At 39.1% G+C, this 25,278-nt stretch overlaps 1 protein-coding gene across 2 annotated transcripts in view; it reads left to right on the top strand.

Moving 5' to 3' along the window:
* The window catches only part of LOC120531305 (collagen alpha-1(XXVI) chain), a 113,240-nt gene that overhangs the window by 62,671 nt on the left and 25,291 nt on the right, over window positions 1–25,278 (top strand). For both annotated transcript variants that reach the window (XM_039756588.1, XM_039756587.1), the window contains exons 4-6: window positions 13,421–13,482; window positions 13,704–13,839; window positions 21,099–21,224. In XM_039756588.1, the coding sequence (XP_039612522.1) occupies window positions 13,421–13,482; window positions 13,704–13,839; window positions 21,099–21,224 (324 nt within the window). The remainder of the gene's footprint in view (window positions 1–13,420; window positions 13,483–13,703; window positions 13,840–21,098; window positions 21,225–25,278) is intronic.

Raw genomic sequence — 25,278 nt, 5'->3', positions numbered from 1 at the left:
CCCTGCACCCTGAAGAACAGGTTGTTTTAACTCGTGGATTGATGCCGGCCCTGCAATACATACACCTCAAACAGGTGGTAGAGGACAAAGCAGTTTAACATTAGGGAAAGGTACTACTTATCTTGAATTTCAATCCTGATGTAACTTTTTGACACAAACATCTGTGAAGGCACCACATCAGCATCATGAACCATGAGTCTCTGGTATAGCAGGAATATATACAAGTTTCTGGTCTGTTGTTGAGTTTTTTGGTTTTGCAGCTGTGCCCAGGTGTTTTGGTTCAGAAACAAGTGGTCCAGTGGCTTCATTACTTTCATCAAGACTGCACTCAGATATGAAACTCTGAAGACATAATAAACAATATCTTGTTCAGATATCATATACATTTGCCCAATAAACACAATATGTCAAAGACTTCCTCCCATTTTTTCTCTCTGTAAACAGAAATTATGATGATTTCAAGGTCTTCAACTGTAATGTTCTTTTCTAGTTTGTAGATGATCTGTATACTTCTATATGACTGAGATGACAATAAAGTTGACTTTGGCTTTTTATGTTTCACAATGTACTTGATTTGCAGCAAATATAGCATTTCATATTCTTAGTACAAGCTTAAGTACTTTTATACACTCTTACTTAAAATTATTATTACTTTATTGGGTAATTGCAAGCTAGAGTAAATATCCATCCATCCATTTTCCAACCCGCTAAATCCGAATAGGGTCACGGGGGTCTGCTGGAGCCAATCCCAGCCAACACTGGGCACAAGGCAGGAACCAATCCTGGGCAGGGTGCCAACCCACCGCAGTAGAGTAAATATTGTTGTAAAAATGTTAAATATAGCCAAAAATGTCACAAACAGTACATGCCCATAATTATTTAAAGTGACATACTAATTTATTGATTACATTTGCCACACACTAAAAGGCCAAATCTGTGCAAATGCTCTCCTGTGCTCTCAAAAGTGCAAAATCTATTTTGATATTTTGGAAAAAAATTACTCAACCGGATCAAAGGTAGACACAGTTAAATACTGTAAGTATGACAATGACGCAAAAAAGATTAAAATAGGAGCTAACTGGTAAAGAACTGCAGCCACCAAAGTCATTCAGGTTATCTCATACTTATAATATTTCAAGTGGTTTAAACAACAAAATAGGCCTGAAAAACATGGGGTAATATTTTTTGGAATCAGATCGCGTTACCTTTCTTCTTTCTTGTGCTGTTCTACATTGTACATACACCACAGTTTCATTGGAGTCTTTAGGCAACAAAATAACTTACTGAAGTTACTGTAAGTCGTCGATCCATTATTGATTTCACTTGATCCATCTTAAGTTTGAACAAATCTGTAGTCTATCACATTAACATTGAACATAAGGTTAGAAACAGCCTAGACAGGGTGCCAGTCCATCAAGTGTACAGTCATGTCAGGAAACACTCCTACATTTTGGTTGGAATCTAGCAGGAGAAAATGTAATCAAACTACTGAATTTAAAAAGAAACTCCATGCCAGATTTTGTTGGTTGAGTGGAAGAACAATCCACTCTAATGAAGAAATCCATATAATTAAGATGTTCATTTAGAAATGTATAGGAAATATGGCTTCTGATGATCAGCAAGCATCTGTGGGCAACTATAGACTTGACTTGACAAATGTTATCTCACTCTTCAAGATCGGTCTGAAGTGAGCAGCATTTTGAGTTGGCGTTTGCCACCAGCAGCAGTATATGGAATAAAACTAATCTGTTGTTAGTGATGAAGTTTATAGAAGCAGGAAAAAACTCCACACTACAACCAGCTTCAGAATGCCTTTAAACATTTAGCCTCCTCTGGAAGAACCCAAACTCTCCTCTTTTAAGTCAGTGGGAAACCGATGTGTTATATTATTTGAAATTGGAAAAAATCAAATACTCAGTTAGAGAATCCGTACAGACTTTTTTCAAAACATGGCAGGATCTAATCAGTAATATTTTAAAATAAGTTTATAAAGCACAGAGAATTTATTAATTTAGGTATGTTTACAAGCCTTAAATTTTACACCGTTTGGCTTGCTCTCTCTCTCAGGGGTGGGGATCGATCTGTTCTTAACATAATTCTTTTTTTGTAAAAACTTGATTGCTATGTATTGATTGTAATAAAATTAATAAATAAATAAATAAATAAAAAACAAACAAACATTTAGCCTCCTCATTTTTTACTCCTTGACAGGTCATTTTTAGACATACAGTACATCCTGGGTCTCCTTAAGTAGAATTCTAAAGTTCATGCTGGCAGTTTGTGGTACAGTAAGATAAAATAACCAAGACAAAGCACATCACATCATAGTGAGACTGTACTGACTACCCCGTCCCCCATGGTGCCACAGGGTGTATCAGTATTTTGAGGTTTCCTCCCTGCTTTTTTGCAGATGGAATTCTGGTTCAGGGGTCATCTGCCATTTCCTACTCCTAAACTCTGCAGACAGAATTTCATTAGTAGCTGTCTGCAGATACCCAGAGACGGGTTATTTATGACCTGTGAGTTGTTGCCTTTGACTTGTTTGTTGCTTACGGTGAAGAGGTTATCCTTCCCCTTGTGGGCCAGTCCCAGGTTTAGTGAAGCTCTTCATATGCAATGGTACACTTATTGCCTTTTCTGTCTAGTGCTTGTGATTTTTTTTTCAAACTGCTCCCTTAACGTCTTGTGATTTTTGTCTGCACCATCAACAGTTGTTTTAACCTCAAATAAATTCACCTTTTTTGTCTTGAAGCTTGAAGTATAAAACTAGTCCAACATTTCATTCCAAGAGCACTAAACAGTCTAAAAAGTTTATCTGAAATTCAAATTATATATCCGTGTCACAGTGGGATTCAGACCCAAATTTAACCTAGTCTTAACTTAGTGGCAATAGTGAGAGCATCATGGAATGTTGAGTAAGATTACATTAGTTTAAACCAGGGGTGTCCCACTCCGGTCCTGGAGAGCCGCAGTGGCTGCAGGTTTTCATTCTAACCCTTTTCCCAATCAGCAAGTAGTTTTCACTGCTAATTAACTCCTTTTCCCTTCATTTTAATAGCCCTGTTTTTAAGGATTCAGTCCTCTGAATTGATTTGTTCCCTCAATAAATGGCAGCCAAACAGAAATGAGATGTGAAACGAGCCAACAGATGACATCAAACTCCAGCCAATTCCATCTCCAACTAGTTTCTTAATGCGAAGCCAATTCTTGCTGTTAATTAAAGCCGTTATTGAATATCATGACTTGTTGCTGCTCTCATTCTGCCACAGCAGACTGTTGATTTTCTGTTTTTTCTAAGACCACCGTCAAGATGTTTTGGTGACCTGAGCAGACCAACCAACAGAGACCTTGACCTTTCTTTATTTTCAGGTTAGCTGGTCATTTGGCATCTTGTTTTGTGTCTCATTGATCTTTGGCTGCTCATTAAGGAAAAAGAAACAACTAAGGGGTGTGAGTCACGTCAGTTAAAACGAGGGCAAAACAAGTTAATCAGCAGCAAAAATCGCTCATTAATTAAGAAGATGGTTAGAATGAAAACCTGCAGTCACTGCGGCCCACCAGGACCAGAGTTAGATACCTCTGGTTTAAACAATTTAATGATGGCTTCTGTTATATATCTATCATTTTTTTAGATTGATTGAATCTCTTGAGGCTAATGCACAATTCATGTATAGTATTACTCTTAAGGTGCACATAAATACAGTCTTTGGTATTTGAATTAGCCATTGTAAAGGGCTTACTGACAACAACTTTCTTTCAGTTATATAGTGGTCATCAGGCATAAAATAAAGACGTTTCATCTCCTTCCATTCACCAGATAATCTTGGGGGAATCTGGGGTTTGAAATCAAGAGGCACCATACTTTGGACTCTTCCCCCATGAACAGTCAATAGCATAGTTGTCTTATTTCCGTAAATCATTTAAATGAGACCCAGTAAGTAAAACCTGAAAGGGGTATAAAAACCTGAAACCTTGTGTGTAAAAGTTGCTTATGCTTGGAAATATGTTAAGCAATCTAATTTGCAAATGTTAAAATTTATTAAACAAAATACTTGGAGTGGAAATTGGCTTAAAATTATGGACCATCCATAAATCCTATGCAGATATTTTGTTTTTGGCATTTTAACAACTCCGGGTGACAGGATAATGAAGTTAACAGAAAATTTCATTTCATTGCATCAGTGACTTGTCAGTCTCATTCTGATGTTCATCTGTCCATCCATCCATTTTTTAAATTGTGAAAATCTGTACCAGAATAGGGACAATATGATTTCTGCTTTGCGGTCTCTGTCATGTAGGAATCTAGGCTCCAATTCAACACACATCTTGAAGAGGAAACCTCTGAGAAGTCTAGATTGGCTTCATCATCATGAATATGGACACAAATACCATTAATGATGTTTAAATGACAGAAAATGTTGTGTTTTAAGGTGTTTGTCTCCATGTTTTAATTCAGCCAAAATAAGCATAGTGTAACATTTGGATGTGACTTAGTTAATTGATTTGAATGTTGAAACATTTCCTGTTATTTATTTGCTGCATCAAAGAAAAAGTTATTTTGTCATAGTGGTATGTGGGACATTAGGAGATTCGTTTAAACTGTCATGCCACTGTTTGTACTAGCTGACATAACACACAGCCACACACACTACCATTAAAGTCTCTTAGGCTGACTATTGAGGATCTGTTTGTCAACAGGAGCATCTTTTGGGCATGCAAAAGAGGAAAATACTGTAAAATAACCTCTCTCAAGGTAAATCTGAAACGGTGAACTAAGCTGTAATTGAAATTGTGCAAAATATTTCTCTATATGTTTTAAGGATTGGAAATGTACATGTGAGAGTTGCTTTAGGCAAGATGGCTTATAGTATTTGTTGATCCATCCATCCTCTAAACCTGCCTATCCAGGGAAGGGGAGCAGCTGGAGCCTATGCCAGGAATCAACAGGTGGAGGCAGGAACAAATCTAGGACAGAGCCCCAGCCAATCGCAGTTGAACAAACACAAACCTATATCGGAATAATCTAGCACTGCCATTACAACTAACCCTTCTGTCTTTGGGCTGTGTGAGGAAATTGGAGCAAACTTCACATAGTGATTACCCAGGACTCAACACCCAGACTCCTTACTACGAGGCAACAGAGTTACCACTGCATCATCACGTGCCTTGTTCGTTGATTAACATATTCACATTAACGTTGGTCTTAACAATTAAGCCTAAAATACACTTTATTTGAGACTTCTTATAGTAACTTTTCTTTACTATAGTCTTTACTATGGTGTGTCAACTGTGCTGCCCACTCTTTTGAAATGAGGTTCAAATCTTAAAACCTTAAAGCACCTTTAGTAGAGTTGATAACACTTGACATTAAATATGACTTATTTAATTAAGTCTAAGACCTTTTCACTTATATATCAACATGAAATTGGGGAAGAGATCTCCCTTTGGAGCTCAGCTACATAAAATGGCAATGATTCTTCAAGGTTTTATTAGACAGCAGGGCTGTGAGGACCCACTGTGACTCAGGCTACCTGCAGCCTCTTTGGATGTTTAAGACAGACCTGAGCTAGTGAAGACTTAATGATTAAACTGTGTGGATCTAGGATAAACCCAAAAATGCCACTGGTTCAAACATCTGCTTTGCAGATGTAGTCCAGTTTTTCCTTACAGTTGCTAGAGGCTATCAGACTTGCATATTACTCTTGGCAGCCCAATTGCAAACTAAACATAAAGTTCAGGGAATATGCACCTGTTTTACGAAGACCAACATCTAGGGCTTACTACGTCAACATAAACGTTTGTGACCCACATCAAAGTTTAACATCTCATATTCCACCTTGCCCATGTATGTATCGAGTGGGATGGATGTATAAATTTAGAATATTACTGTTTTAAAAAAAATCAGTTAATTTGGTGTGTCACTGTGAACATGTGACTATATCACTTAAGTGCCTGGCTCCTATTCTTTAGTCTGTGTTAGTTAGCAGATAGAGGGTTCTCAGGTGACTTTCTGATTGTTATAATTCCCCATCATTGTGACATAATTTTTTAGTAATCTAATGGTGGTTTGTGTCTAAAATAGCAGGTTCTTGGTTCTACTTTAAGATAATCCACTGACTCACAGTGTATGTCAGGGCAAGGACATCTTTCCCTCTTGTCCTGAAAAGCAATCTTCTCCTCCCAGTGGTTAAAAATATTATCCCTGAGCCTTTTGTGTTCCTTATGCCCAGTTATCACATTTATACTCAATTCTTACCTCAAGTTCGATTCTTACTTCAAATACCAGTTTGAATAAGTTTCAAAACCATGCAACTGATGAGGAGAATAAGAATACCATCAGTCTAAAGCTGAAACACAAAATGGAAAACATAGCAATCCACATGATGTTAGATGAGAAGTGCCATAATGTAGATTCTGCTCCCCCTGATTCAGGAAGATGCAGGGAGTTAAGCTGGAGCTGTCTGTGGCACCATCAGCCATCCAGCTGTCCTGAGCTCAGACATAGCAAGACAGACCATGTTTGCTGGGGCAGGCGGGAATGTTTGGAGTGGGTAGAGCGTCACTTAGGCATGTTTACAATGTCTGAGAATGCCAGGGGGCAGACAGAGAGAAAACAAAGCTGAGGCACAGGAGAAACTGAGCCTGCACTTATGAGGCTTGCACTGGACAGTCATTTTTTAGTATGTTAGGGGGGCATGTGGGCCACACCCACCTTCGTTTCTGGTTTCTGTCAGTCTCGCTCTCCCTTTGGTAATACCTCACAACTTCTCCCCACGGCTGGCTGCTTATTATTACCAGATATGCCATTTTTCAAAGTGCCTGCTGTTGGACTCTGTCTAGACGTACTGCTTTGCATCTCATAAAACTGAAAGATTAAAGTATTTCTGTTTGGCAGCTAATATGAGCACGGTGACCCCAGTGGTTGCCAAAAAGGGCCAACCTCCCCCCAGCAGCTCCTGACAGAGCCATGCGCAGAGAATAAATGTGCTTCATCTATAACTTTTCATTATCATTGACATTTTATTGTTAGGAGGTAATAGAAAACATTGTGAGCACTACTATTAAACTAAAAGTCTTGTTTTCTTTTATTTTGTACCCAGAAATCAGATTATTGTCAAAATTGGATATTAAAGCACAAAAACAACTTTACTCAGATCACACCATATCATGTCAACATCAAGTCCAATGGAATTTTTGGTTTAGCACCATGGAATGAACCACATTTTAACCTAGTGAGATTTTATTTTGGGTCTTCAAGTAATTGTCTTTTTGTTGATCCATTTTTATACCAAGTGTACTTTTTCAACACTATATATTACAAGAGGAAAGTCTCTTATCACAGCAGCACTGGGAACAATTCTTCAATTGGATCCACATGGTAGTAGCAGTTCTTTACAGAGCAGACTGCCTTTTATGCTGTGCCTAAATTGTGCCAGCTCAAAGCCATTGGCTAAGTAAACAGGGGTTTTGATATGCTGGAATAAAACCAGACTACTTGGAGAAAACCCTTTCAGATGTGATATCGAACCCTGGTCCTTGGAGCTTTGAGGCATCAGTGCCAATGGCTGTGCCACCTTAGTGATACTTCCTTTATGAAGGTTTTAGCTAAAAAGCACAATTTCTTTTGTAATAGCCAACTAAAAAATTCTCATATGCAAGTCATTTTGAAAATGTGTCTATTAAGAAGTAAATGTATGAAAAACTAAAATAAGTTTTCAGATTTCCTTAGTGGAATCTCCTGTATAAAATCAAATAAACAATCTCAAAATACTCAGCAAGGACTCCTTTATAGGTGACCCCTAAATATATCTCCACAGGGCTATCCTAATAGTACTGAGTTTAGAGCAGGAACTAACCTTGGAGGGGGCACCAGTTCATCATGCATGCCACACACCCACACTTTCTTGCAACAAACATCATTTTCCAGTTAATATTCCATGTATGTATATGCAAGAAAGCCAAGGAATCCAGAGAAAAAAACACAACTCCACACAGACAGTGACAGCCAGGATTCAAACTGAGTCTCCTGGTCTGGCTTGATCCTGGTGATAATTATGTACCTGTCAACAGTTCTGATTTTATTGGAATCATTTAATCTACATAAACTTGATTCCTCCTTTTAATTATGCTGTTGAAAGTTTGGTGTTCTTTTAATAATATTTTAAACTTCTTTTGTATAGGACTATTTAGGTATAATTTATGTTTGGAACCATTTAGATATCATTTCTGTTTTTCCTGTTTATCATTGTGGTTCAAATCATTAGCTATAGGAGTATTTGTGTTACTATTTGTGATATTATATTGACCATCTTCATTCATCTCACTAAATGGCACTTTATTTGTCCATGGGGAAATTTGACTTTTACAGAAGGTTTTTATTATATTATAACAAATACCCATCCCAGTTGTGACCCGCTGGGCTGGCTACTTTGAGCAGTTGTTCAAAGCTGATCCTCTTGCTAGGACGTTGGATATCTCTGGGTCCACGGTTCTTAAGGTTGATCCTCCAGTTAGCTGTGAACCAGCTGAGGGGGATGCAGGGATCTGTGGTATCCGGGGTGAACTTCTCCAGGCTGATGGTAAGGCTGTCCTCCTGGCATTGCAAGCAATCTTTGCTTCCATTTGGGAGACTGGCATCATCCCAAATGACGGGAAAACGGGACTTGTCATCCCTATCTGGAAAGGGAAGGGTGATCGCCTGGATTGCAGCAACAACAAGGGGATAACACTGCTCTTGGTGCCGGGTAAGGTCCTTGCTAGGGCCGTCCTCAATACGATCCGTGATCATTTGCTGACCTACCAGCGACCAGAACAGTCTGGTTTTATGCCTAAGAAGTCTACCATCGACCGCATCCTGGCACTGAGGGTTCTCATGGAGCGAATATCGGCAGAGTTTCTTTGCAGCCTTTGTTGATCGAGCTGCCCTGTGGGACATCCTAAGGGTTCGCGGGATTCCCTCAAGGTTGCTGGATATCATGGCCAGCCTGTACACTGGTACTGTGAGTGCTGTGCAGAGTGGAGGTAGGACCTCTACATTTTTCCCAGTTGATTCTGGGGTTCATCAGGAGTGTGTTCTTGCTCCTACTCTGTTCATTTCTTGTATGGACTGGGTGTTGGGCAAGGTCGTGGGGTCCAGCACCTGTGGGGCGTCTGTTGGTGAAGAAAAATTCATGCATCTTCACTTTACTGACGATGCTGTGATCTTTGCGGAGTCAATGGAGGCTCTGATCGGGGCTCTCGAGAGACTGAGTGAGGAGTCTGAGTATCTGGACTTGTGAGTGTCCTGGATAAAAACCAAGATCCAGGCCTTTAATGACCTCTTGGGCACAGCCATCAGCAGTGTGTCTGTTTGCGGAGAGGGTGTTGACCTTATTTACCTTGGCAGTGACATTCATGTCTCTGGTTACTCTTCCTAGGAAGTCAGTAGACGGATTGGGAGAGCATTGGGGGGGGGTCATGTGGTCGCTGGAAAGGGGGTTTGTGGCGCTCCCAATATCTATGCAAAAGGATGAAGGTCCAAGTCTTTAGAGTCCTGGTGCTTACTGTCTTGCTATATGGTTGCGAGACATGGAGGCTATCCAGTGACCTGAGACGAAGACTGGACTCCTTTGGTACTGTGTCTCTCCAGGAAAATCCTTGGGTACCATTGGTTTGACTTTGTGTCGAATGAGCAATTGCTCATGGAGTCCCGAATGAGGCACATTACCTGCATTGTGAGGGAGCATCAGTTACGGCACTATGGCCATGTGGCGCATTTCCCCGAGGGTAATCCGGCTTGTAACACCCTCACTGTTGGGGACCCGAGTGGTTGGACCATGCCAAGGGGTCGCCCACGTAACATCTGGCTGCGGCAGATAGAGGGTAATTTCCGGAGGTTGGGACTGGACCATGCGTCTGCCTGGGGGGTTGCAAACCGGGATCCCGAGTTGTTTTGTCATGTAGCAGGTGCAGCAACACACTGTAACAGTACATGCTCCCCAACATGACCTGACCTGAAAGATTTTTTGCTCCTCCCCCATAGACAGTAGAATATGGTTGGGGAGGGCGCAAAGCAAAAATAATTCTTACAGTAGTGCTAGCTTTGTCCGGGTGGGAAGGAGCCCTTGTGGGGGAGACATAATATTGCCTCTTCACTCCAGTCTTTTTCAGATAGGCAAAGTGCAGTGGGTCCAGATAGTCTTTCGCAGGATGTCACATATTGTCCAGGTCCACTTTGTGAAAAGTCCTTATGATAGGGAACATAAGTGATGCTGGTCTGCAGTCATTAGGTGAAGAGGTATCTGTCTTCTTTCACACAGGAGCAAGGCAGGATGCTTTACACAGCAGCATCATTTTTTTCAGACTTAGTGACAGGCTGAACAGGGAACAGAGGATACCAAAAAGGTTAATCAGCACCGGCCTTAAGAACTCAAGAACTGACTCTGCTCCAATGTCTTTCCAGTTTGTAGCTTCTTCAGTTGTCTCCTTACCTGTTTATCAGCTAATGGACAGCCCATACCGATGATCAGAAGTTGACTCATGACTGGCCATATCTGTTGTTGCTGTAGTAAGGATTGTGTATAAGAACTGGTCATTGGAAGAAAGTGGTCATGACGGAAAAGGAAAAAATCTATCAAAAAATCCACATTCCACATTCACTTCTGTTTTCTATTTTAGCTCTGTATGTTTCCTTTCCTTTCTGTACTCAAGTTTTTCTTCACAACTCACTTGTACAACACTTTTGGCCTCTTTGTCACCAGATTTGAATTCTTTCTTCTCATTCATGAGTCTTTTTAGATCCTTGGTAATCCAGAGCTTGTTGTTTGGGAAGTAGTGTACTGTTATTAAGGTTACAATAATGTCAACAAAGAAGTCCATATACCCTGTGATGCAGTGGCTGAGTCCCACAATATTATCCCCATGTGAGTCACACTTCATTTACCAGTCTATCCTTTGGAAGCAGTCATTCAGGGCCATTCCAGCCTCCAGACAGCGTTGTCTCACTGTCTTGGTGGAAACATGTTCCACCTACAAACCTGTTATTACATAGGGAGTTAGATGGATCAGATTAGGGTCAGATCTGCCCAAAGGTGCCATAGGCATATACTTAAAATAAGCATTGTTAATATTTGAAAAAGAAGGTTCAGTTTTTTGTGATTGAGTGGAACATGAAACAAAGTAATGAGCATTTGTCATCATTCATTCCACACTCTCATTCACGGTTGATATTTGCTTTCTTTTTTTGGTCAAAGTAAATACCAAATTAAATATGTCAAGAAAATACTGCACACTGAACATACTGCAATTATGTGAAATTATGCTTACATTTCCTAAATCAACCATTGCCAGCTGCAAAGTGCAGCTGCTAGAAATATGAAATATCCAATTGGCTAAAGTTTGTTTTTTAAATGTTTACATGTAAATTTAGCTTGCATAAATGGACATACGGGTGGCACGGTGGTGCAGTGGTTAGCGCTGCTGCCTCACAGTAAGGAGACCTGGGTTCACTTCCTGGGTCCTCCCTGCATAGAGTTGGCATGTTCTCCCCGTGTCTGCTTGGGTTTCCTCACACAATCCAAAAACATGCCGATTAGGTGCATTTGCGATCCTAAATTGTCCCTAGTGTGTGCTTGGTGTGTGCATGTGCCCTGTGGTGGGCTGGCATCCTGCCCAGGGTTTATTCCTTCCTTGTACTCTGTGTTGGCTGGGACTGGCTACAGCCAGTGTTAGGATATAGCAGGTTGGATAATGACTGACTAAATGCACATACTGTACTTAGAAATGTATTTTAGTCTGTAGCTGGAATGTAAGACACTGTAAGAGTTGTGAAATATGCCCTTTTGAACTCTAACCATCTAGTGACAAACTAGAAAACAAGATTGGAACTGAAGACCAGTGCAAAATGTTCTATATAACCAATACGTTGCTGAAACAGTCTGGTTACAGAAAGAATGAGAATGAAAAAGGGGAAATTATGGAAATTACTTGCACACTCACTGTTTTTCTGTCTCGCCATTTGATGGTTATCTTGTTGGAAATCAGAAACTTTTGTTTCATTCACAGCTGTTTGTTTCAAGTTATTTAAACAGCGTGGCCCAGTGTTTCATCCACTGTCCTGTTTTTGAGATGTGTGAGTGCATCTTTGAAATAACATTAGGCCATTAGAACATTAAAACAATCTAGATGAGAACAGGCCATTCAGCCCAACAAAGTTTACCAGTCCTATCCATTTATTTCTTCCAAAAAAACACCAAGTCAAGTTTTGGAAGGCCCTAAAGTCTTAAACATTAGGCCATGAAGGTAATAGAGTCTATTTCTCATGAACTGTGTGTCTCTGGCAGAATGTAGCTTGTTAATACGTTTAAAGAATAATGATAATGAGTTTGTGACATAGCACTCAAGCTGACAAAGGGAAGTGAAGTTCAGAGCCACTATTAATATTAAAACTACCATGTAGTAGGCATCTGTTGTAATTTTCAGTATTTACACAATTGGCATCCAATTTGAATTCTAAATAATTAATTAAACTGCACACATTCAATTTTGAAACTCTCCACCTTTGTGTTTTCTGTCAAGCAGTGTATTTTCAAAGATCGGGTCTTATCCTTATGATGTGCTTTAAACAGTGCTGTCTGTTTTCAAGCTACAGTGCAAGTGCTTTTACATTGCAAAATAGTGATGGGAAAGAGAGGTTTTACCAAATATCTTAAAGGAAGAACTGACATTCCTTTTGTTCATGTACTGCCTCTAAATAGTCTCCACAAATTGGTTCTTACAAACTAATGTGAAACTCATCATAAGTGTACAACGTCTGTACAGAACCACTGAGGAGTAAAATGCAACTTTTCTCATAGATAAAAATGGCTGACTCAAGTAACTAGTACACTATGACCAAATCATCAGAATGTTTCTTCATCTTTCCTTGCAGAAACATTTTCTCCTCGTACATTACATGTGCGAGTGTCCAAAGAACCGCTGAACAGACTGGGTGGCATCAAATGACATTGTACATGCTGTTTAATGAGAGTTGGTGTCCATCAGACAATGTGTTCATTGATGAAAAGACAAATAAGATATTTTTAACAAAGCAGACAACTGCTAATTAATATACAGTAGTATATTTCTACAGTGAACACCATTGGAAGGCATTTTTATAAGTAGTCAAATAAGGTGCAATTGTTTAGACTCTTAGTCAGTGACATAGTTGGTGAAAGGTGGAGATTGAACCCACAGTCTGATGTTTTAAAACTCTAGTACCTCAGGTGGCATACTGCCTTCTTACTTGCAAGATACAAGTATCGTCAAAGTTTTCATTATGAAGTGAACTATTTTTTGTATAGATCTGGTCTTTAGGTTCTGGAATTGCATTTACTGTTGTGAAAAATGCATCCTCCAATGTTTGATTTCATTTTTTGAATTTACTGTATGTATTTCATCACAGATTGTATGAACTGCACCAGGTTCTCAGAAATGAATGACAGACTCAGCTTACTTGAAACAAAGGTAAGGGCTTCCATTTTTTTTTTTTCTTAAATTAGTTTCATAGTGAAATAAATGTTGTTATAATTGTTGTTTTTAATGTTATAGTGAAAGTATTTTGTTTTCTTTCAAAGAGAGAACAGTCTTTCATCTTGTTATCTGTTACAGAAAGCAAATAATGATTTTTTTTCAAAAGGTACTAAATTTACCTGACCTTAAAAGTAATGTGATTCTCCTTGTTGCAGATGTTTTTGCTGCAATCTGCTGAAAGACCACCACCAGCTGTAAATAAGATGCCCCTCCCCTCTGAGAATGAGGTTGCCCCTCCCAGCCCTATTCCTAATGGGCAACCTGGAATGAAGGGACCTCCAGGACCTAAAGGTCAGAAGTGAAAGGTCACATTCCTTCTCTTGTGGGAGACATGTATTGGTTTCACAAATGTTAGTTTAGTACAGAATGTCAGATAAGTAAGTGGGGGATTCAGCCTTTTAAAATTGAGCTCTCTAGCATCTGTTTCAGCGGGATTTCTTCAACCAAGTCTGATCTTCACACAATTCAATACATATTCTGTGATAAAGAGAAGGTTTACAGTGCTTGAACATACACAATGACAGTGGTGTTTTTGGGCATGTCAGTTTTGGTGAAACCATTCCAGAATCATCTTTATTTGTTGATACGTTTTTAATATTAAGATTAACTTTCCTAACTAATAATAATCTGTCCTATGTTTCCTAATGAAAAGTGAGAAATGCAAGTTCATGCATCATTCGCATCACAGTAAGCAATCAAGCAAATGGATGTTGACTCTTTTGGCATTATATCATTGTGAAACCATTTAATATTGTCATCATCCGACAAAATAAAGCAATACAGATTTAAACCAAGAGTTGCTACCCAGGAAATATGAAGTGCCTAAATTTACGTTAACGCAGGTTTAAAATCAAATGATTCTGAGGTGAAGAAAGTACAAGCCACTATAATACAAATAGTGTGCATCTTACTTTGCATGCTATATAAAATGGCACAGACTTTAATAGGCATCTCATCGTTGGGTTGTCACAACTCCATCCGCAGTGGCTGCTGCAAGCAGACAAACGAGCAAGAAACGTATCCTTACCTTGAGAAAATATTACCAAGAATCTATGATAAAATAATTATTTCTAGTTTCTTTCCATTATAACTAGTGTTGATCATCAAATTTTGCCAAAGAGTTATTCACAGCAAATTTGCTGCATTCATGTTCGCCCGCGTTCATGGAATTATTTACTGATAATTTGACCGGTTTAGGAGAATTTGTTTTTTAATACCATAACTCCACAATGCTTTGCATTGATGGGACTGCCTCCCTGGGTATATAATGCTGATCATTTGCATTGCAGACTCTATGGGATGAGTTATCTGTGCTCGTGGCCAAATGTGCAGGTCAATCTTCTAGTTCCAAGTCAGTTTAAGAGAAGGAGGTGCGTGCCCTATGCATACATAATAATTAGCCAGATGACAGAGTGAGAGTATAAACAAACCTTGAAGGAGCCTGACGCCAAAAACACAGGAGAGTTTATGAAATAACAATAATGACAAAAGATGTATTACTATTTGCAGGACGTTTCTATCTTTTTGATAGGATAAAAAGTGCAAAGTTTCAGCACAGACAGTTTGGAGACCCTTCAGCACGACTTCAAAAAAACAGAACAAGCCAGCGGTTTCAATCATGACACACCACTTTGAATTTATTGCCTTTAAAAGACCTGACTTTTGACTATAATTTTGGCATTTCAGCTTTGTTTTGATGAAATATATGATTGCACGTCTCTGACTGTGTTCTTTCTCACAGAGGCACGGTGGTGCAGTGGTTGGCACTGCTGCCGCACAGCTCAGGTCACCTTTTTGGCCACAATAATCAGTCCAGTATAGTTGGCAGATGTATCCCTAGCCCTCAGGGACACTTCAAAGACAATTGCAGCATCATAATCCAGTCAAATCTAGATCAGTTAGTCCTTCCCCATTAACTTTAATGCATTTTGCCAACTTTGATGATATTCACAAACGCTTCTGTGATTTCGGGAAACTCACAGCAAAGTGAACTTAGCAATGTTCGTTCATCACTAGTTATCACAAAAACCTCTCATAAACGCAGAAGTGATGTTTTCTTAATTTGGAACCTTTGTCTCTTCAAAGTGGATGTATTTGATCAGTTTTAATGAAATTACTATCACCAATGCACTTGTGTACCCTATTATAAACCGCAAGAACAAGCAACTATTTCTGATATTTATAATAGAAGCTTCACTTTAGAGCACAATTTCAAGTGAAATTAGTGTATAATATGATTTAAAGAAGTAAGTTTGACTTGGAAAAATACCAAGGCTATTCTTTAAGGTAGCATATGGTACTGGACGTTTCGTATGTCTTTGCTAGCTTGTGCTGCATAGCCTTGACTGACAAAAGCTTAAACTGGAAGTGCAAACTTGCAATTAAAAAAATTAAAGGCAATGTTCAATTTAATTCTAAGAATAGATAGATAGATAGATAGATAGATAGATAGATAGATAGATAGATAGATAGATAGATAGATAGATAGATAGATAGATAGATACTTTATTAATCCCAAGGGGAAATTCACATAATCCAGCAGCAGTATACTGATACAAAGAAACAATATTAAATTAAATAGTAATGAAAATGAAAAAAATTAAAATAAAATGAATGTTATATTAATATAGCAATAGGTAGTATAGCCTGTACTTATCATCGCTAAATTGGAAAGTTTAGATTGCACATATGCATTCATACTCAATGGTTAACCTAAAACACTGCAGGGCCATAGAGCTAGCCCTTCAGCTGGAAACAGGCTTGCAGTAACCAGCATGAAGACAGTTCTACATACTGTGTAAAGTGGTGTCACAGGGAACTGGTGTATATGCTCCACCCATCTGCTTTGCTCTTACTCTTCTCCTTCAGTTGGCTTGTCTTCCTTGTCCCTCATATGCCTTTGATTTGCTGAATTTTCCAGTCATCTTCTGGGTGGTACTGTGAAGGTCTTTCATGTATGTATTCTTGTCAGGCTCCTTCCTTTGCTTTTGTTGCAAATGACCCTACATGTTTTTTGTCACCCTTGTCAGCTCTTCTTCACACTTCTGTTGGCTTCCATATGCCCTGTGGGCCTTGCAGTTTTGCCTCTATGGTAAAGATATAATTACTCATCTCAGTAATCACTTGCCCTGGCTTCCCAGGTTCATACGTAGTCTTTACATTCAGTATTCTGATGATAGTGGTAGCACTCATTGTGAAGATGGTAGTTGGCTGAATGGCTTCCAGATTTTTCTGCCTTTCACCCTCCAGTGTCATAGGTCTTTTTGCTCAAGGTCCAACTCCTTCTAGTGCTGAGATGTCCTGAGTGTCTCTTGATGGCATTTTTGTAGCTTGCAACATTTTATGGGGTAACTACCCTCTTGCCCAACCTTCCTCCTTTCTCATTCAGACTCGAGACTGACCATATCATAGTTATGGTTTGTATACTTATTATGAGATAACAATGCTGATATTATAATAATAATAATAATAATTTTTTCTATTTATATAGTGCTTTACCCACTACTCAAAGCACTTTACATGTGAGTGGAGAGCCATTTAACCCACCACTTATGTGTAATATCCACTTGGATGATGCAACAGCAGCCATTTTTGCGGCAGTGCGCCCACCACACATGAGCTATTAGGTGGTGAAATAGTAAGAGAGAGCCGAATGATTAGAGAGCTAGAATGACTTGATGGGCAATTTAGTTTAGCCTGCACTTTACAAAGGATGCCCGGGGATCCTTTATGACCACAGAAAGTGAGGACCTCGGTTTTATGTCTTATCCGAAGGACAGGACAGCGACATTTTTACAGCATAGTGTCCCCATCACTACACTGGGGCTTTGGGATCCACATTCAGACCATTGGATATGCTCCTGCTGCTGGCCTCACCATGACCTCTTCCAGCAGCAACCCAAGCTCTACCTAGATGGTCTCCCATCCAAGTACTGGCTGAACCCGAACATGCTTGGCTTCAGGTGGATGCTTTGTGGCATTATCCATCCATCCATCCATCCATTTTCTAACCCGCTGAATCCGAATACAGGGTCACGGGGGTCTGCTGGAGCCAATCCCAGCCAACACAGGAGGAAACCCACGCAGACACGGGGAGAACATGCAAACTCCACGTAGGGAGGACCCGGGAAGCGAACCCGGGTCTCCTAACTGCGAGGCAGCAGCGCTACCACTGCGCCACCGTGCCGCCCTTGTGGCATTATGTATAAACATTTTCATTTCGAGATGCATAAACACTAAACTTGGCATAAAGCCACGCACATTTTCATGGCAGCCTCACACCATGCATACGCACTTTTCTGCTCAGTTTTGCAAACTGGCAGCACCCAGCTTCAAAGCAGTGCTACTCTTTCTGTGGTCTTTCTTTTTCAGATTCATATCCATGACATGGGCTGTATAAAATACACCGAAATTAATTGCATCTCATTTACAAATTTAATTCACTTGATTGTAATCATTCTGTAACAATATAATGGCGCACAGAACAGCCAAACTATTCCAACTACCATGGCTGGTTTAGTATAGTTAGAAGACATCGCAAAGGGAAGAATTAGAAGAGAGCATGTATTTAGAGATGATAACGACTGGCTTCTAAGTAAATTTCAGTTTCCAAGAGCTATTCCACTTGCAGCTGTGTGCTGAACTGGCGCCGGCTTTACTGCTCTTCCGCCAATTCTCTCTACCCACGGGGTTTTAGCCACATGAGCTTTTCAATGCTAGCTGATAAATTGCGTATTTCACAAACATCACCAACTCGCACCTTGCCAGGTGTATAGGATGGTATTATCTGCTTGTCATCCAGATATGTAAGATTTCCTTACACTGTGGTTGAGCTGGTAAACATCAAAGAGCAATGTGCAGCAATGTCTGGTTTTCCAAATGTAATTGGAGTGCTCAACTGCACGCACATTGCTATTGCAACGGCACAGGACAAATTAGATCAGCCAGGGATGTATCACCAAAACAAAATGCTGGCATTACATTATTTATAGCAGGAGAGCCTATAAAAATGGCAACTTCGCACAGTCACAGGTACTTTTTCCAACTAGTGCAGCAAAAGGCAAGCAGTCCTTTTAAGGATAGCAAGTCACCTCAAAGAGTCATGTAAACAGCAGACAATCTATCTATAGTGGCACTTGGTGCTGACACTAAATTATAAAGGCACCTGCAGAGAATGAATTTGTTTATGCAAATAGAAAGCATTTTCACTCTATTAATGTGCTGCTCAATAGTCCACAGAAAGTGTATTGCAATGTGCAAGCGTGTAGCGTGCTGCATAATGTGGCACACAAACATGGCTTGCCTATCCCTAAAGAGATGCGGTGTGATGAACTTCACTCTGACCAACCAAACAATCAGCCAAATAAGACAGTGTTACAACTTTGTTTGAATGTAATTAGCAGAATGTTAAAATAAGTAATCAGATGCAGCATTTATTTTTTAACCAATTTGTTTAATTTGCGGCCAATATCACATATTATAGCCCTTATATTCAGTGCTGGTCCTAGGTTATTTTGCTCCATAGACCAAGCTTATTAGTGCGCCAGTGCGCTGTTAGGTAGCTAACCTGTGCAGCTGGGTTTTTCCCCACCTCATAATGTGCGCCCTAGGTAAATGCCTAATTCGCCTTAATGGTGGCACTGGCCCTACTTATATTCCTTAGTTCATTGGCCACATCTTTTACAGCATTCACTATTGCATTTTGTGACTCCAGAACAGTGTTTGTTAATACCCAGACAGATGGTCATCCAGAAGTTTCTGAGACAGAGGTGTGTGCGCAGCCAGCGCCCAAAGAGCGCCTGGAGTCACGTCCTCGGCACAGGGGTCAGCTTTTATATTATTGTCTGAAACAGAATAAACAAATGGTGGGTTCCGACTGGCCTTTTCATGTCGACTTTGATATCTGATCACTTCTTTTTTTACTTCAGACATTTTGCGATTTTCTGAACTTGAATTTTAGAGTATCTCCACCAAGCTGTATCACTCCATCCATAGTACGTTTTTCCATGCCATTACTTCGCATTTGCTGAAATTTTTCATTTTTCCATGTGCCTTTGCCATTGTCTTTTAACAAAACATTGAATGGAAGGGGCTAGTTATATTGATTTGCATATTCTAATATGCAAAATTCTGGGAGGAGTCGGGGTGGGGTTGGAGGCACATGCATGTGCATTAAAATTAATGTTGATTGTAATTTATAAAGAAAAGTTTGTGTAACTTTGCATGGAATTTTTTTTTATGCATACCCACAATGGTCCTGTCCAGGGTTTGTTTTTGCCTTTTGTCCAATGCTGTTGAATTAGCTTCTCACACTGCAATCCCAAAAATTGGATTAAGTGGATTTAGAGAGTGGGTGAGCGGATAGAATTTTTGTTAATTGTCTTAATAAACATACTATCATTTGATGTATTACAAATATTTGCCAATTACAAATAATCACGTTGTTCTTATGATGAGCTGAAATTGTATTACATATGATTGAGAAGTAGATGTTAAAAAAGTGGATGTCTGAGTGGTGCTGTGGGTGTCTTTGGTGTCTCACTGCATCCAAGAACAAGCCTTTTGTGAGAAATCTGTGTGTTCTAATGTCTCTGTGAGTTTTCTCAAGTTCCTGTAAGCACCCTTACACATTCTAAAATTGAGGTACCATATTGGCCAGCTATGTTGGGGATAGTGTGTACATGCCCGAGTTTTCCCATTGGTTTACTGATACATCAATTAATGCCAATGCAAATACATTCTCCTAAACAGTGATTGTTGAAAGTCAATAAAAAATCCAAGTGCTGGTAATATGTAAGATCCAAGGCATCTCACACCTCAAAGACCCAGGTGTCTATGTCATTTTCACATATTGGTTAATAAAAGCAAATCTCGAACATATACATTAATGTCAGCTCTGTGGGGGCATATTACCATATACTGTATTAGCAGCAGTTCCAGTATGATATCTCCATAGCTTGTTTTATATGGCTCACTAGAGGTGCAAAATCTACAACGGCTGTGTCTCACACCCAGGCAATTTCCTAAGATATGTTGTTACCTCTGAAATATGGAGACATCCAGCCATGCACTTGTGCTGCACATCACGTTTCATACGAGCTAATAATTGCTTGAGTCCCCTAATCTGTAGGTACTTCATTGGTTCTTGAAATTAAGGGTTTCCTTAAAAGCCGGTTTGAATTTAACTGTCTGGTGAATTAAAATCTTGATTTGCAACATTTTTAAGATTCTCCTGGAAATATTGCAGGATCACATGGGTCAGTTTGTGTCTGGTAATGTGCCTTCTTCTACTAGGTGACTTGCACAGTTGTAAAAATATAAACATTAAGATGGTGCATTTTGCTTTCATTAGCCAGAGAGGGTTGCCAACATATATTCAAAAAGTGTCCAGAGGGTTGTGATCAGCAGTTGTTTAATTTATGTAAGTTTGTAGGCAGCTCTACCAAAAGTCTCCTCAGAGTTGTGCTTTCTGATAACATTATGTCTCTAGTATCATGTTCATTTATTATTGACCCTCATTCATATTTTTATTTTTTTGCTTTGCTATTTAGGATCCCCTGGAGAGAGAGGCCTGCCAGGATCAAATGGAATGCCAGGACTTCCAGGAAGAGATGGACTTCCTGGGTCTCCTGGAGAGAGAGGCCCAGCTGGTGCACCTGGACCCATGGGTCCTGAAGGTCAGCTTGGATCATCTATACTATATCACAGACATGTTGCACTTGAATGTGCAGGTCACTGAATGCCATTTCTCTCTATTATATAAAAAGTCCTGGGACGAGACAAGACGTTTTCAGAGAGATAATTGTGCCAAGAGATTTAACCACGCCCACGGTCCACTCACCTCCGATTCATGTGAAAGCTATTGTCAGACACAGTTCCTGTGCTCTCAGCTCTTATAAATTTTTATGTTTTCCTCATTTTAATACAAAGCATGCAATCTGTTTGTTTCCTTCAATGTAGTCCTTTTCTGGACAATAATTGTATACATTCGTGATTAAATGTCAACGGCTAAGCGAAGAAGATAGGGGAGCACAACAAAAAGAGGCCCAAAAGCGTTGGAGAGAAAAGGATTCAAAAAAGAACAATAATAATCTAAGTGCAAATTCAGAAAATAATGAAAGTACTAATCAGCCCGGACCAAGTGGAATTAAAAACCTAACAGGTCCAAGACGGGGAGGAAATAAAAGGCAAAGAGTAGAAGACGAAGTTGAACATTGTAAAGAGTTTCAAAAACTGCGCAATACACATGCAGAGCAGGTTAGAGATTATGAAAGTACTAAAATTTGAAAGTCTCAAAAAACTGATATTAAAGATCGCATTAGCGCAAAACAAACGGAAATTATTACTCGGTGAAATAATGGAACAGTGAAAAGAGATCAAATATATGGACATATGTGATATGACAGAAGTATGTAGATATTGTTTGGCTTTAAAGTTTAAGTCGGAGACTTGAAGATCATCTAATTTCTGTTGCCATCAGGGGAAAGTAGTGTTTCTTCCCAATGAAGAGGCATATCCACGAGAAATAAAAGATTTGTTATTTGGTGAAAGTGAAATCCACAAACACTACAGGAAAAATATCTGAATCTCTCTCTGTTCGCGTTCACATCATTCAATGCTCAAAACTTAGATTTACACGATTCAGGAACGCACGCTATGAGAATCTGTGGTCCTGCAACAATTAAAGCAACTACAAGTTTAATTTCAAAGAAACCACAGTTCAGTCAGGTTTATATTTATGACCACGGAGAAGCGAAACAACATAGAATCGAAAGAGTTAAACGATCGGACATATAAGAAATTCTACAGCCAATAATGAATACAAATCCATACGTCCAAAAGTATCGCACTTTACACGAAATGTATCTGAAAAACACAGACAAAGAAGTTTTCTTGGATTTCTATATGAATCAGAAAGATCACGCTTGCATATATAATAAACCAGCATGTGAAGAATTGTCAGCGATATTAGTTAGAAAGACAGAAATATCAAAGACAGAGTTGATATTCGTATTTATCCAAAAGCACAGCAAGATTTGTCGCAAGCCGCAGATCCGGTAAATGACTAGCGCATAGGGCCCACACGGGGGTTGGTGAGCGAAGCGAGCAGGGGGCAGAGCCCCCTACTTCTTTTTAATTACTGTTACATTAATCTCTATCATGCTGAAACATAACAATGTTGTCATGAGTCAACTGAATTGAGTAGAACCTGAAAGGCAGTCTGTTTGTTATGCTGTTTATGTAATGTATTTTGAAGAAAAGGTCAACATTAATGGCACAATATAAAGTAAAGACTAATTTGTGGGGAATTTGGAAATTCTTACTACGTCTGTGTAGGCTTTTTCTATTTACTTCAAATACTCAATAGGTTTGGATTCATCAATTCGGTGCTTGAAGTTGAACTAAATAACTGACAGTACTCTGTTTATGGTGATACACTGTCATTGATAGACTGGAGCCAACTGAGCGCAAAGGGTACAGTTTTCTGGTACTTACTAGCCCACTTCAAGCACTGCATGTATTCATTTCTTGATCCCATTTAATCCAGTTCAGGGTCATGGAGAGCATGAGCACATCACACTAATCATGGATGCAAGGCAGGACCTAACCCTATGGGAGCTGTATCCTGGTAGCATTATGAACATTATGAATCAACCTTGACACCACCTGTTACCAACATTCATACATACTGTACAGGTTGAAATTCAATCGTGTTAAACAATACAGACATGCAAAGGACGTCTGTGTAGTGTAGTAGTTATAATTACTGCCTCATAGCTCCAAATATTTGCATTTTAAATTGAATCTGTAGTACTAGGGTGTTGTAAGAAAAAATAAAATTGGCACACAGTTCTCTGCAGAATTATCATCTTCAAGAACTTCATTAATATATTTCCCAAACCCACTTCATCTCACTCAAGGATTTAAGGAACCATCTAAATGACAGAAACCAACCTTGGATTTGAAACCAGCTCAGATTAGGGCGCTTGTACATAAATGTGAAAACCTTTACAGATTCAATGTAGAGAAAAGACAAGCAAAATGACACCTTTTATTGGCTAACTAAAAAGATTACAATTTGCAAGCTTTCGAGGCAACTCATGCCCCTTCATCAGGCAAGATGTGTGAAGAAGGGTCCTGAGTTGCCTCAAAAGCTTGCATACAGTATTGTAATCTTTTTAGTTAGCCAATAAAATATGTCATTTTGCTTGTCTTTTCTCTACATTGAATCTGTAAAGGTTTTCACATTTATGTACAAGCGCCCTAATCTGAGCTGGTTTCAAATCCAAGGTTGGTTTCTGTTTTTCATTTAGAATGCTCCTCAGATCCTTGAGTGAGATGAAGTGGGTTTGGGAAATATATTAATGAAGTTCTTGAAGATGATAATTCTGCAGAGAACTGTGTGCCAATTTTATTTTTTCTTGTGTCTTAGCACCCCCTGTGGGCACAGTTTGGAATCTGAATGTAATTACACCTGAGCAGAAGATACATAAACTAAGAATATTTATTACTAACAAGGCAGATATTTTTAAGAAATAAAACATAAATGTGCCAAATAATAAAGCCGTTCCTTGCTAACCAGTAAGAACCAGTGTTTTATGGTGCTTGTCACACAGGGCAGTTAACCAGTTTCGCAGCAACCTCTTTGTCATTCTTTCTCTGTTTCGTTTCGTATCAGGATACAGTTCTTTGCAACAGAGAAAACCTTTTACCTTTTGGTCCATGTTGAGTAGACAGACATCGTGGCTTAATAGCCGTGACGCTAAACTTTGACCCACATTGTTGACAATTCAGTCTGATTTTGTCTATAACCGTAGAGCAAGTCACTTAACGTGCCTTTATTCTTTTATAAAAAATACAGTCTATATCCTAATCCGTTGAGTAAAATACATATACAATACATAAACAATGCCAAGTTGACTGACCGACCGACTCACTCACTCACTCACTCACTCATTCATCAATGTAAACACTATTTCTCATTTAGTTAAAAATCTGAAATTTGGCAGGATTGCAAATGTAGGGCAGTAGGTGCACACTAAGAAAGTACATTTTGATATATAATATTTAAGCTCTATAATAAACTATGCCAAAATCTAAGAAATGCTGGTAATGTAATACAGTAGAAAACAAAATGTAGCTGACTTTTTTTTATTTGTTGATAATAATACAGTACTAAGTGCACTATACTAATGGTCTATGTCTTCTTTTCATTTCAGTGCTGAGATGAAGCTGGCATAGACACAGTGCTACTCAAATGTTTCTGGGCTTACTTGGTATGATATGTGGCATGAAGAGTAAGCAGGAGGAAATTTTAGAGAAACTCTAGTAAGATGTAGTTGGTGTGTTATAAAACTTGAGTCGCAGTACATGTGTGCATTGGGGTTGCGAATACGTCACTACCATACATTTACAAGGACAAAACAACCCCAAAATTAAAACCTTTCAGTTCTTGGCGTAGGCCACATAAATCTGCCACCTGTAAACATTATTGCTATTTGTAATAAGTTAAATTAAAACACAAGTGTTAGAACTTTGTCTAGCTATGGCTTTCAGGGAAAAGACATATTAATAAAATAAAAAAACAAAAACAAATTACAAAAAAATAGAAGCTTAACTGTTAAAAACACACAAACAATCGCATCCGTGAATGACGTAAACAAATGCAAATCATAAACATCTAATAATGATGATGATAATTGTAATAATATAGTACCACATCCTCCTGTA

The sequence above is a fragment of the Polypterus senegalus genome, chromosome 6 (assembly GCF_016835505.1).
Source record: "Polypterus senegalus isolate Bchr_013 chromosome 6, ASM1683550v1, whole genome shotgun sequence".
Classification (NCBI taxonomy): Eukaryota; Metazoa; Chordata; class Cladistia; order Polypteriformes; family Polypteridae; genus Polypterus; species Polypterus senegalus.
The sequence above is the reverse complement of the archived record's forward strand: the minus strand, read 5'-3'. Positions and strand labels throughout refer to the sequence as shown.